General features: G+C 37.1%; 1 protein-coding gene across 1 annotated transcript in view; it reads left to right on the top strand.

The window, feature by feature from the left end:
- LOC103920775 (protein inscuteable homolog) overlaps positions 1–12091 on the top strand; it is a 39164-nt gene extending 27073 nt beyond the window's left edge. Inside the window, exons 4-7 of the mRNA XM_009328616.1 lie at positions 6146–6212; positions 9032–9187; positions 9839–9915; positions 11808–12091. Of these exons, the coding sequence (XP_009326891.1) occupies positions 6146–6212; positions 9032–9187; positions 9839–9915; positions 11808–11936 (429 nt within the window). The 3' untranslated portion in view covers positions 11937–12091. The remainder of the gene's footprint in view (positions 1–6145; positions 6213–9031; positions 9188–9838; positions 9916–11807) is intronic.
- Positions 12092–13994: the final 1903 nt, after the last annotated feature.

The raw sequence follows: 13994 nt of genomic DNA, 5'->3' as shown, positions 1-13994 counted from the left end.
CCTCAGCATAAGAAAGACATGGACCTGTTGGAGTGGGTCCAGAGGGGGGCCACGAAAATGATCAGGGGGATGGAACACTTACATTCTTCTCTACACATTTCTTCTCTCCTATGAAGAAAGGCTGAGAGAGTTGGGGTTGTTCAGCCTAGAGAAGAGAAGGCTTCGGGGAGACCTTATTGCAGCCTGTCAGTACTTAAAGGGGGCTTATAAAAAAGATGGCGGCAAACTTTTTAGCAGCGCCTGTTGTGACAGGACAAGGGGGAATGGCTTTAAACTAAGGAGGGGTAGATATAGACTAGATATAAGGAAGAAATTTTTGACGCTGAGGGTGGTGAAACACTGGAAGAGGTTGCCCAGAGAGGTGGTGGATGCCCCATCCCTGGAAACATTCAAGGTCAGGTTGGACGGGGCTCTGAGCAACCTGCTCTAGTTGAAGATGTCCCTGCCCACGGCAGGGGGGTTGAACTAGATGATCTTTAAAGGTCCTTTCCAACCCAAACTATTCTATGATTCTATGATTCTAAAATGTAGTAAAGACATCCTTCATTCCAAAGTGTAAGATTCCTTTAGTTTTAGTCTCTGTTGCTCTGCCTCAGCATTCTAAGATTATAGTTCCCTGACACTGTCTCAGAGTAGACCTAGACTTCGCAAGCAGATCCTGTCTTTAACTGCTATTATTATTTAATGCAGATGTTTGCTTCTTCCAATCATGTTACAGAAAGACCTATTGATCTACTTATGTAGGTATATTTTTTTCTCTGTTTTCAGGAAGAAAACTGAATTCCCAACCACAAAAATGGCTATCAGAAGCAATGGGAATTAGGTTTCTATTTTAAGCAATGTAATGTCCCAGGGAAAATTTCTAGAGATTTCTTAGCAAAGTTTTTTCTTCCAATAAATAGTATCCTGAAAGATTTTTCTACCTAGACTTGATGTAATGCCTCTTCTTGACCCCTGCTGTATGTACTCTTCTGCTGTCTCCCTGTGGATTGATCTTGAATCATGAAGTTCAGTTGTTTTTAATTTACATTCAGAAACAAAGGCTCCATCTTGCTTCTGGTTAGTTGTCAGATGCCCCTTTGTTTCTGAAGATGGTATCTGGAACTTTGCAGGCACACTCTGATTTATCCTTATGTCATTTGTTTGAACGAATTACAAAATACTCATAATATGTAGAAAAATTAATTTTACTTAGCGATGAATCAGCCTTAAAGGAGTAATTAACTAAGAGAATTAGCAATTCTATATTGATCTACTTTGCCACTCAATTAAATTACTTGCTAATTCTCATTTTGAGCTTGTGTCTTTCTATTTCTGTTGGGACTGTCAATAAAAGCTTACTGAACAGTGTGCCTTTATTATCAATAAAGGTATATTAACATCACATCTTCCACCTCTGTAGACACCTCCCCTTCCCCCAAGTCAAGTAAGTGACCCTCAAATGTGGAAGATATTGCCCCTTTAGCAAGCTAAACCGTGTGCTTTCATCTTCCAAATCCTATTGCATCTTTCTTTCCGAGTAGCTGGTTTTGCAATAATGAGAAACACTTTCAGATCATCTTAAATCTCCTGTTACGGGAAAGTTATCAAAGAAGTCTTCTGTGTCTTATGTGCTCTTTAGGTTTAAATCTCTTTGTTACCTAAAGCACTTGAGATTTACACTCTCAGTGTATGTATCTCAGTTTATAACAAAGGATTTTCATCTAGTTTTCACTTTTGCAACAAAAGTTCAGTACCTTTGTGCACTGGTTAATGAACATTAGTCACAATTAGTTGTTTAGAAGGAAAAGTGTTATTATAGTGTTAGTGATTACATTGTTTTAGCAAGAGAATCTCCAAGCTGACTGTTCTTCAAGAAGTTTTGAACAAAACTATTTAAAGGTTCTTAATTAACCATAGTTTCTCAAATTTAAATCATTCTTGACAACTGAAATTCCTATGATTCAGTGCAAAGCAGACTACAGAACTGAAAAGGAAGGTTCATCATTCATAAATTCAGTATGTGTGAAAGGCTGGGTAGGTGGAAGGAAACTACGTGGAACTAGAAACACTTTTTAAATTATAAAAATAGAATTTGTTTACTAGAGTAACCAACAAGATCAACACTGCCAATTTTATAATGATGGATGATATTGTCACTACAGAGTATCTGTGTTTACTATCTGTTTACTTATTTTGCCTATAGAAATAGAGATTTTTAGTTAAGTTTTAGATTAAATTCCATGGCAAATGTGAGACTAGCAACACGATGCTCTACTGACATTTGAAAAGTATGAAGTATATCTATTATTTTTAAGTTTCTTTATTAAATAGGGACATTTTCTATGGACCTAAAAGGGACCTCCCTCCCCCGCAAATATCCCTGCATACTTAGTTCACCAACAAATCATTTAAAGGTGAACTTTCAAAGCTTCTTGATTTTGGGTATGTTTTTTTAAGCTCTGAAAGTTAACTCCTTAGCCTCCTTAGACTTGTGAAAAATCTTACTAGTCCTAGTGGAACCATCTGTATGTTAATATTTTGATAAGTTGGTGTCTCTTCAAAAGGTGCTAAAACATGAGCTGGTCTGAGAATTCTCTTCCTTTCTTTTCCTGGCATTTTGTGTCTCACTACTACGTGGTTTAGGTGTGTAGTGCATAGCACATATTAACAGCTAGGTGGCGAACGCAGGGATAAACCCGAGAGGCCTGTTCCTCTGCTTGTTTCTAGTAGTGTAAATCATGTGACACTGACTTGAATAATTCAGCTTTCATCTGGTGGAAAACAAATGTATTAGTTAATTATTTGTTGATCAAGTCTATTTTTCTGTGGTGTTCATTACTGCAGTTTTAGGGCTGCCAGTTCCCGCAGAGAAAGCTGCAGCCACCAGGTTTATCAGAGTCCTGCTGTAGAGAAGCACCTGCAATTTTTGATGGATCTGGATGACAGAGACCAGAGTGTGGACTAGCCTGGGTTAGTCTCTTGGAGATCTCTGCTAGAATAGAGATATTTGAGATGCATGGATCAAGATCTAGCTCCGGAACAGATCTGCCTAGCAGACATACAGGCGCTGAGGCAGGGAATTATGCTGGATGGGATTAGTTCTTGCAGCACATGGTTTCTAAGGCAGTCCACTGCATTAGAAATCCTGCATTAGGTTTGGCAATAGAATGTGAGATCAGATGTTTCATTAAAAAAGTCCACATATGATGAAGCAACTTCTTTTTTTTTTTTCTCTGGAAAATCTCTGACAGTCTTTGCTTAATAGCACATCTGCAGATCCCACATATCAAGATATCACTAGGGTACTGGAATTTGTGGGTGGCTTCAGCACAGACTTTCTGCATGGTATGATAGCACTGGCAGATGATCAGAGCTCACGTGTCCTGTCTTTAAGGTATCTTCTTTTTCATACTTTGAGCTGACTACAAGTTCATTGCATAGCTTAGGAATCCAGAAAAATTGCAATCATAAATTGTCTCAGGTGCCAGTCTTTATAATCTTGGAGTGTAATCTTTTACAAGAAATGTCTTGAACAATTAATGAAATTGATACTAAATATTGCAGTTGAACAGTAGAGATTCCACGTTAAATATTTTCAAGTCTTTCAATTCTTTTAAAATTATTGCAGTTCTGAAAGAGGTTTTGGTACCTATTTTTTCCAGTAATTTTCATTTATTTGCCTGGTGGCGATGAGGCTTAGGCAGTCACTTTTATCTATATCTGTTTGTGAGCTCCATGTCTCACAATAACATCTGAACTGGTTTGCTGATTCAACAAGACTTCACAGTTATTTTTGAAAGACTGCCTAAGGCTTTATGAAATTTGGAGCCAGATAATGGGAAAAGAGAGGCTAAGATAAAGACTGCAGCATGAGCCTATGTATCATTAGACAAAAAAAATCTACAGTGGGAGAGTTGCCACTGGAAAAGTTCTGTTTATGGTTTTTGATCAACTCTAATTCCAAAAGAAATGAGACTTCATTAATACCAGTGCTCACGAAAGTGTTGCTTTTCGAAGCAAATTGAGTCTACATTTAAGTTCGTGTTTTTCTCTAAAGAGTTCATCTTTAGTATTAAACTTCCTTGAACTTCGGTCTGTATTACAGAGGAAATTTACGTGTAAGCTGCATGTATACTGAATTTTAAAATAGGCAAGTGTAGGAGAAATATAGCATTTAAAGTCAACTCTTTATTAGCTTGCCTATTATGTGTTTACATTATGCTATTTCATGTTACATTGTTTACATCACAGGAAAATGTGGCTTTTTTTGGGAAAGAAAAATCTATCCATATGGAGTGAGCTAATCTATAGTTTAACTGCCTTTCAAGTCCTACTAAGATTTTAAAAGATAATATAGGTAGAACTTGAGGGTTATTGATGATAAGGGTCTTTTATAAACCCCTCTTGAGAAGGTTACCCATTAGGTAACCCATAAGGCTAGTTCATAAATACATTGCAAAATATAGGGGGCCACATAATCAACGCAAAGGAAGTTTAGATATAACTTCAAATAATTTTTGGTGTCAAAAGATACACGCAAAATATTTTTATGTATGAAAATACTTATTAGACAAAATAACTTGAAGCAGTGGAATAATTGGCACGTATTCAAATTGTGGTTAATTGAATTCTTCATCTGTGGCTTAGAGAGCCACATGGGGTACAGATTCTGCATAGAGGAAGCAATTTTCGTTAACAGGATATAATTTAGAATGAGAAAACATATACACTCTGCCTGAAACACAGTTAATAATTAATATGGCATAAATACATAGACATATACTGAGTTACCATATTTCTACCTGTCACTCTTTAGAGTTTCAGCAACTCATTTGCATCCTAAGTAGGTATATTTATTCAGAGAGATGACACTGTAGCACTACCTTCAAAAGTGGAAGAGCTTTATGTCACAGCATGGAAAATGAGTCATCCTTGTTATTAAAATGGCAAAGTGAGATCAGAATGGTGATTTGATCTCATGCCTACTTACATCTAAGAAGTTTGCTTGTTTGTGAACTGACACTGTACTGTTAAAAAGCTGATAACCAGTTCTCAAATTGATCATTATTTTTGAGGCTGATCAGTTTTTCTCAACTAGAATAGACAAAATTAAAACCTCTTAAGAAAGAATATTATCTCTATTTTGTATTCTAATGATCTATAACATTTATTATTTGGTCTCTCACATATGCTGTTAATATTGAGATGTGTTTGCATGCAGGAAGCAAGTTATTTGAAGGATAAAGTAAAAAAGAATATCTTGCAGGGTGTATGAGAGGAAGTATATGATATCAGTGAAGGGAATGGGTGATTGAAAACCAACAGCTCCACATGATCCAGTCTCTGTCAATGGCTTGCTGCATCACTTTAAGCAAGCTGAGTTACACCTAATCTTGAAAACAGTTAGTGCTATTTTGGATAAGAAATTCTGTAATTCAGGATCTCAAAATGTGCTTCTGTTGGTACAAAACCTAATCTTGGCCTTAGCTCAGGAAAGGTATAAATGGATTTTTAAATCCAGCTCATTTGGGGACAGCACTTTGACATGCATGCAACTTATGGCTTCAATAAAGCTGAAAAGTATTCCTTAAATACTCCCTTGAATCAAGGCTCAAAACTCCAAATCTGTTGCGAGGATTTCTCAACATTTCAGCTGAACCCTGAAGCAGAAAGGTAGCAATAACTTAGCACTACTGAATGTACGCTGTGTGCTGGTTCTTAGCCTACACTGTGAGCTCTGCCTGACCTGGAATGTGACTACAGGATTGGTTCCTGAGGGCAGGCAGCTCCTGGCTGAATTCTTTGTAGGACTCCAGGGTTTTTTTGGTTGCTTGGTTTTTATAATTTTTTATCTTCCTCTTTCTACCAGTTTGACCACTGAACAAATCTGCTGCATAGATCTCTATATAACAGACTTTTATGCGTGAGTATAGGAGTGTGAGAAAAAGAGGTTTTACTTTTCTTGTTGGCTGGATTTCAGTCAGCAGCCATATGTAAGATAAAGACCCCTGAGAAATCACAAAGGTGGGAATAGACAAGAATGTTTTTTGATTTTTTTGGGTTTGCCATATTTCTGCCATACTAATTTTATAAACCACAGTGTTATTTAATATTACTCAATTGTAGGGCTATAGTTCATATTTCCTTCTCTTTTTAATAACAGGTGGTAACAATATTGGCAAACATGTCTGTCTTAGACCAGTGTGCTTCAGAAATCATTCAAGGAAATGGTATGTATTTTAGCTGAATTATATTCTGTATTTGTTTGTGGAGAATGTGGGTAGATGGTAAAGGAGTGCTTACAAGGTACAGGAGAAAGGCTTCACTAATAATACTTCATTTTGCATGCTGTCTCTGCTGCATATTGCACATTGCTGCAGGGCGCAAAATGAGTCCTTGGGATGGTTCTATGTAACTGAAGTAAATTACCACTACTTTAGAAAACTTTGCATGTATGACCATATTGCTGATGTTCTCTCTGTGTTTGACATTCATAGATACAAAGCAAGGTGGTACAAAGTGTTTCAACAACCTTTATTCTGGTAATTACATTGTATAAGGTGGCAATTCTAACACATTGAAAGACATCATCTGATACTGAGCTATGCATACCTGCATTTTGTGTCACTTTTTTCACAGGTATTCAGAAGCACTATAAATTTGGAAGCATTATGTTTTTATTACTATACAGCAGTTGCCAGGTTTTTTCCACATTTCTTTGAATATCATATTATGAGAAATTCATTATGTTGAAAAAACCCTAGGTGTTACAGGCCCACCAGAAGTCTGAGAAGTTAGGTTAATAATTCTGTGGATAAGGATACAGGAAGACATAACTGCCTTATTAATATACCTACCAGCAAATTCATGGCCAAGCAATATAGTAAGACAGCTTTTTTTTTTTTTTTTCTGGTGGGAGATATTAAATTACAGTGAAGCTTCACATATATTGCTTTTTCTGTCCTACAAATATCCCTTCCACATTTTTTTAATTAAGGTTTGGATAGGAATGATTTGAGTTTGGATCCATTTGAATCTCAGACATGGCTGATTGTAGGTGGGAGAAGGGGTTTCAGAAAGCATCTACATAGAATATTTGAGCTCTGTGCACACAAATATGACGGGCAAGGATCAGGCACAGCTAATTTGCTTGATACGATCCATGTGTGCGCAGAGGTAGTGTGCATTTGATGTCCTTGCTAAGGTGGATACATGTTGCAGTTTGAGACCAAATGACGATGTGGACGTTGAATGGATCTGAATACTGAAGAAATTTAATCACAGATATATGCAATGTTACAAATTACCTGACTTCCCTGTCCCATGCAGAAGACAGTGCAGTGAGGGGGAGGAGCAACACAGGTTAGCATGGTGGTTTCTTATATGACCTCCTTGTTGCATGGGAGGGATGGGGCAGTCCCAGAGAGGTTGGTCAGGTCCACGTGGTGGTTCCTGCCATGCTCCTGGTCCAAGCTCCCTGTGTTCCTGGAGGTTGGAGAGGTGGTCCTGGACCTCTTGGTGCAGGCATATGGGGTTCCCGACCCAGAGTCTTTTCTAGAAACTCTTGGTAAAACCCTGACATTTCCCAGGACCCTAGGTGTCTGTAATTATAGGATTAGGTAGAGAATAGTCTGCCGGTGATTTGCCTGTTTGACTTGTGCTGCTGTTTTCTGATTTGCTGTTGTTAGCACTCGCAATCCAGATATGCCCTGGAAGCTTTTGCACTCCTTTATGATTAACAGGTTGGTTATGTAGTTTGGCTATTTCCTTGAGCACACCAAAACCTGTTTTGTTGTTTGGGACAGGTGTTTGATCATATTTCATCTACTTCTACTACAGCAGAAACTTGACTGAAGTTCATGAAATTATACTAACAGCTATGCCAACTAGGCCTAACTCATGCTAGATACTGCAGTAGGTGGAGATGTACATGTGGATTGTCAAGCACAATGTGATCAAGGAAAGTTTGTGTGTACACTCTGTAATGGAAGTTCACACAGAAGCATTTACACCCAGGCTTTTGAGAAGGGTTGAAACTCATCTTGTGTATAAAGGCTTTTTGAGCCTGCCTAATGTTGTAATAATCAGATACTGGTCAGAAGCCAGATTCACAAACTGAGAAGGGTCTTTGAATCCTGGAGAGTTTAGATACGTTTTCTTCTCAACTTTGACTTTTTTGTATGTCAATTGATTATTATCCAGCTGCATGATTCTGATGCTAATTCTCCTAATTATTTATGCAAATGTTCTAACAGTTAAAATCCTCTGCTGCTACCTGAAGTAATCTGAATGCCTAATAGCATATGGAGTCTAATAGCACATAATTGTCCTTATATTTAAAATAATCTAGTAAATAGAAGTCAGTACAGTCTCATCTGTTTTTGTGCTGCTACAATAATATCAACTCCTACAGGCAACAATAAGTTAATGAAACCAATCCGACTTGGATGACATTGTCTCTTCTGAAGTGAAGAGTTAGTCACACAGTAAATGTGTGACTTCAAGAGGCAGAATTTCATCATTTCCCTCATTAAAGGATTCCCCATTCTAAAATACCCTTGAACAGTTTGAGATGAGAACTTTTAAAGGTTTGCTTAAAAATACATAAACGGAAAAGAAGTTTTACTTTCCTTTAATTCAAAACAAAAGTTCATGTAGAGACCTGAAATATGTCATTACAGGTTTTTAGGTTAGTGATTACCTTCAGGTTAGTTTAGAAGCAAATAAAGAATTCCATTTAGTTTGACTAAATAAATTTGTGAAATCTAAAATATCAACTTGTAAAGGAGTGAAAAAGTTGGAGGAGGGAAGAGTTAATGCATTTTCTAGTTCCAGAAGTTCTGTAGCTTCCTAGTGAAGACAAACTTATGCACAGATCAGATGTGCCTGAATGCTCATGGCTAAACTTCAGTCCACATTTATGCATTCTTCATGCCCTATTTGGGCAGTGATTGGTCTGTATTTACCTAGCTTGCTCTTTCCCTCTTTACTTTTTTGGACTGGGTTTTTTGTTGGAGAGAGGATAACAATGGCTCTTACATCCTTCTAGGTGTTCAACTTTTAATGGAAATGCTCTTTGAAAGATCATCTTCAGGAAATTCAGCAGAAGTTGCTGCTTGTGAGCGAGTCCAACAGAAATCTGCAGTTACACTGGCACGACTCAGCCGAGATCCTGAAGTGGCAGATGCAGCTGTAAAACTCAGCTGTAAGGATGTATGACTAGCTTAATGGCTTAAGAGAGAGGAACTACCAGTCATGGGAAAGCTCTTTTTGATTTTTAGCCTCACTTTACGGAATAGGTTCCCTATATAGTCTGTCCAGAGAGTGACTGAGGAGGTTGTGCTAAATGAACCTCTGGCTCATTTCCCAGAGGAACCTGAGGTGCAGCGTCCACTCAACACAGCTGTGGCAGACCATGCCAACTGACAGTGCTGCCTCCTCTGTTCTTTTATTTAAACCCTGGTGCAGGATCTGTCAGTGGACAGAAAACTTGGACGCCTGCAGGTTCAGAGATGATAAATCTAATGGGAAGCTATACGTTCTTTTGGCCGGAGTTTTTTAAGGGCATGTGGGAGGATTGATAGGGAAGAAATGGAGGTCACAATTTCCACTCTGAAACAGCAATAGCGGGTAAAAACAATGCCTTTGTTTGTTTATGCTTTACAACTATTAATTATGACTGCTCTGAACTGCATAGCTTCATGGACAGTCCCTTAAGTATTTGCATGTCATCTTTGCGTTAGAGATCATCTCTACTAAGGAAGATAAATATGAAACATCTAAAAAAAGACCTCATCTCAAAATAAGGAATTTGTTTTTCTAAACTATTTCTCCTGACACTCTTTTGTGCACTCAGGTATTCCTCGCCTAATTAAACTTTGCAGATCACCAACTGAAAGAAATAACAGTGATTCTGTTTTAGTGGCATGTCTGGTAGGTACATTTTAATCTTTCTTTCATGCTTATCCTGAGAAATGCAGAAAAAACAGCCCTTTTAGATTTCAAAATGCATAACTATTGCCGGAATGTTTTAAATTCATGCCAGGGTCTCCTGCTTTCCCCTTAAGCATAATCCTGTACAGAGTCAATTATTTAGCCTCTGATTGAAGATTTAAGCACATAAGGAAAAATGGCTTCATCTTCACATTCTTGAGCACTAAAAAATTTCACTGGAACACTTCAGAAATTAAGGTTTCAGTAATTCTTAAATTCCATTCTCTGATGATGCTATGTTTGCTGAAATGAGCCTTGAATCACAGGGGTAGCAGCCCTTTATCTGCACACACACGTATGTACGGAAATATTTATGTAAAATGGCCTAGGAGAAGAAAGGAGTTTTCTTGCTTTCACTGCAATCCATTTTTTTCTATTTGAAACTCCAAGACAATATAGTGTCCAGCCAAGGAGTGGCCAACAGAAGGTTAACACTTTCCCTGCTTAGGAGAAAGATCCCAGCTGCTGGCCCTGCACTGCATGGTCTGTGAGCCCCAGCCAGCTGTCGGAGCTGAGTAATTTCACCTAGCATTCTGTGAAAGTGCTCTGGGGACCTGGGTGATCTAGGATTAGGAGATCGGTTTTGATGAATGAAGACTGAAGAATATTGTTTGACAGTGCTTTTTAGTATTAATGTTATTTTAAATGTAAAAGTAAAACTTGGTTATTGCAGCTTTGATTAACAGCTAGCTTTGTACCAGCACATGAGAAGTTTTGTTCGTTTAAGCAGGACTCATTCAGGATGAAGACAGTATGAATGTGAGCATAAGAAATGCTGTGGTTATTCTTCATACATGCCAACCTCGTATGGCTAGAGCAGAGGCCAGAGAGTGATGGCAGCAAACCAGACTATGATTTTTCTGTCTCATTGAAGTTGTTCCCGCACATTCCTTGAATTCATGCCTATCACTTGGGATGTTACAGACCTGCCTGTCTGTCTTAGCAATTCTGCTTCTCCTGATATTTTAGTAACTGCCTGATTACACTTTCTGATAAACATGTGGCAAAAATATTGTCCTTGAGACATAAGCTGCTTCAGGCTCTGATAGGTATTGTCACTAAAGTCTGAGGGCTTGTACTGTTTGGTATTTTTAGCTTGGTTGTTTACTTTTTGAATATTTTGAAGCTAAATGTTAACTCTTGTGTTAGTGCTGCATTCACAAACAGCACAGAGATAAGCTGATCACAACTATCAGACCTTACTAATAGAAGACAATTTTTGTTCTTGAGGAAAGCCAGCCTGCTTTCCAGTTGCATGTGTCGTGTCAGGTTGCTAGAAGGTAATTGTATATTTTTCTCCAGTGAGAAAAACAAGTGACTTCTTAGAAGGGAAGATTTTATGACAATAATAGTAACATCAATACAATTTGTATTGTGCAGCCTCATAATCAGAACAACTGGCAGTTTTATTTGTTCCCAAATGGTTTGAAATGTACAGCTTCTTTCTACTACACTAGTATCTAAAAGATTTCTGTTATGGGCATAGCATAAAACTTCACTAATAGACATTTTCTGAATCAGATGGCTTATAGTTCTCATAAATAAGACAAAAGCTGAGAGGAGAGTTTAGATACAAAGAGGCAGTATGAGACGTGCAGCAGATCAGAGATAGGTTTACAATCAAAGTACTCCGACTCTCACCTCTGTGTTCTTTAACACCACACTGTCCCTGGTGTCCCTGGAGTAATGTACCCCCAAAAATTGTCATTTAATAGATGCATTTGACAGTTTTGAGTTTTGGCTATTATTTAGAGATAGTTATAATGGATTCCTGCAACGAAGACTTTGTCAAACCTTAACAATATTACAGTTGTGTTGTTTTGTTTTTCTAGGCAGCCTTACGGAGACTAGCAGTTATGAGTCCTGATGGACTTGAAGATTCAGATTTTCAGCAGCTAGTAAAGCCCAGACTTGTGGATTCCTTTCTGCTATGCACAAATATGGAAGAGAGCTTTGTATAAATGTGAGCCAAAAACCTTTGAAAAATAATCAAGATGATAGGTATACAATCAGATAACACATATACAATTTTATTTAGTTTTAGTCCTATTGTTATTTATGACTTATTTATTTTAAAAACACGAACATGTTGTTTGTAGGAGCAAAGAAACAGAATGAACAAACTTGTTTCAGTGGTTTGCAAAGGTAATTTTTTATTTTATTTTTCTGCCGAGACACATCAACAGACCTTATCACTGCGATCTAACAAAATGTTGTTGTCTTGTTTGATATAGTTGAATCAAGGTGACGAAGCCAAGAATTTGGTGCTCTGATGTTAAATGTTTCTAATAATGTTTTATCGCTGATATTTTTCTACAGTTAGAACATTTTGCAGTTTTTTTAAGAAATGCTTTAGTCTCATGCATTTGCTGCATTAGAAGAAAAATAATCCTTAAAGCTGCAAGTATATACTTTGAAATGAAAGGCATGTTATAGTCCGAGTCCAGTTCTTAACTGTTGTTGTTTTTTAATACAATTATGAAAATATGTAACTGTAATTAGCTAAGAAAATTTTTCAGAAAATTTTCAAGTACTGGCTTGGAATGATGTTAGAGGACATTCTCACGCTGCATAAAGATGTGCTCCATTAGAGGATACACACTTGCAGACAACTCTTTTATTTACATTTACTGAAATTTCCTAAAGAAATTGAGAGAATTCTAGAAAAATCTTTATGAAATCAAACACACGTCATCAATGTGAAGGTATCCACAAACGATTTAAAATCATTACACACTGATAATTTTCCCTCCTTTCCAAGCCTTACAAGAACTGGAAGTGAGCATGTCCAGACATGCTTTTAATATTCAAGCTACTACTTTTGTGAAAAGTTGTGCATGCATACACTAAATAATCAGAACAGATAAATTAATTGTAACTTGAATTTCCATTTTTCTGTTTTTTTCTAACTAGTCCTGTATTTCTAAAACTATGAAATGGGACTTTCAGGAGCTCTTGGGGTTGACAAAAGGAGATTTTACCAATGGATAACAACATAAAGAATAGAGATGATTTTTAAATAGATTTTTTTTTTCATTAACGTTCATCTTAAAATTTGTCTTTTTCTTTTCATCAAGAAACCATATAAATTTAAAATTACTCAACCAGCAATATCTTAAGAGTGTTTTCTCCCCCCAACATCTCACAAAGCACTCTGTAGATTATGAAAGTATATGTATTTTTTTCTTGATGGCTTGCAACTATTGCTTTGGATCATTTTATGGTCAGCATCTTTAGGGTACTAGGACATTTGCCAAAAAAGTAAGCACCTTTCTTCTTTACTGTACTTACTTTGTAGATATGTTAAGCAACTTAATTCATTAATGTTTGTTTGGTATTATGTGGTGTTTAGATGAAAGGCGCCGGGAAAGCTAAGCTGTGATTGCCTTCCACATTTTCTGTGTCTCAGTAATCTGTCCTGCTTCAATCAGTCATAAATGGTGGCTACTTTTTTCTCCCCTTGAGTATATGGATTAAGACGTCTCTGCCTTAACATTTCTTCCTTGTGATCTCTTCATTTAACTATGAGCTCTATCTTGACTGATGTTTTAAAACATTAGAGAACATACAATGACCTCTGTCATAAGCAACTACTCAAAGATAAGCGTTGAATCAGATGTTTCACAGACGTAATTTTCTAGTAAGAGCAGAGATGAATTCTGCTTTGTTTGCTTACTTCGAGACAGCTCCTTAAACTTCTGAGATTGTTAAGATGTATGGTACTGTACAGCTTTAAAAATATTATACAAGTCATGGACTTCAACACTTTTCTCACTAAGCAGAAATACATGTATGAACCATGGATGCTTTAAATGGTAAAATCAGCATTCTTGATATAAACAATGAACTCATAAATCTCATAAAAAATGAACTCAGTAAGGTCCCATTGCTATCATGCTAATAGCGTGATAATCCCTAATAGAATACAACACATCAAATTCTGTTGTGAATGTGCTGTACCGAACCTCATTCTGTCAGTTGCAACTAATACCAGAGATACTAATTTGTAGATGGGGTAG

This window comes from Pygoscelis adeliae, unplaced genomic scaffold, assembly GCF_000699105.1.
Source record: "Pygoscelis adeliae isolate BGI_AS28 unplaced genomic scaffold, ASM69910v1 Scaffold166, whole genome shotgun sequence".
Classification (NCBI taxonomy): domain Eukaryota; kingdom Metazoa; phylum Chordata; class Aves; order Sphenisciformes; family Spheniscidae; genus Pygoscelis; species Pygoscelis adeliae.
This window is presented reverse-complemented; position numbering and strand designations above follow the sequence as displayed.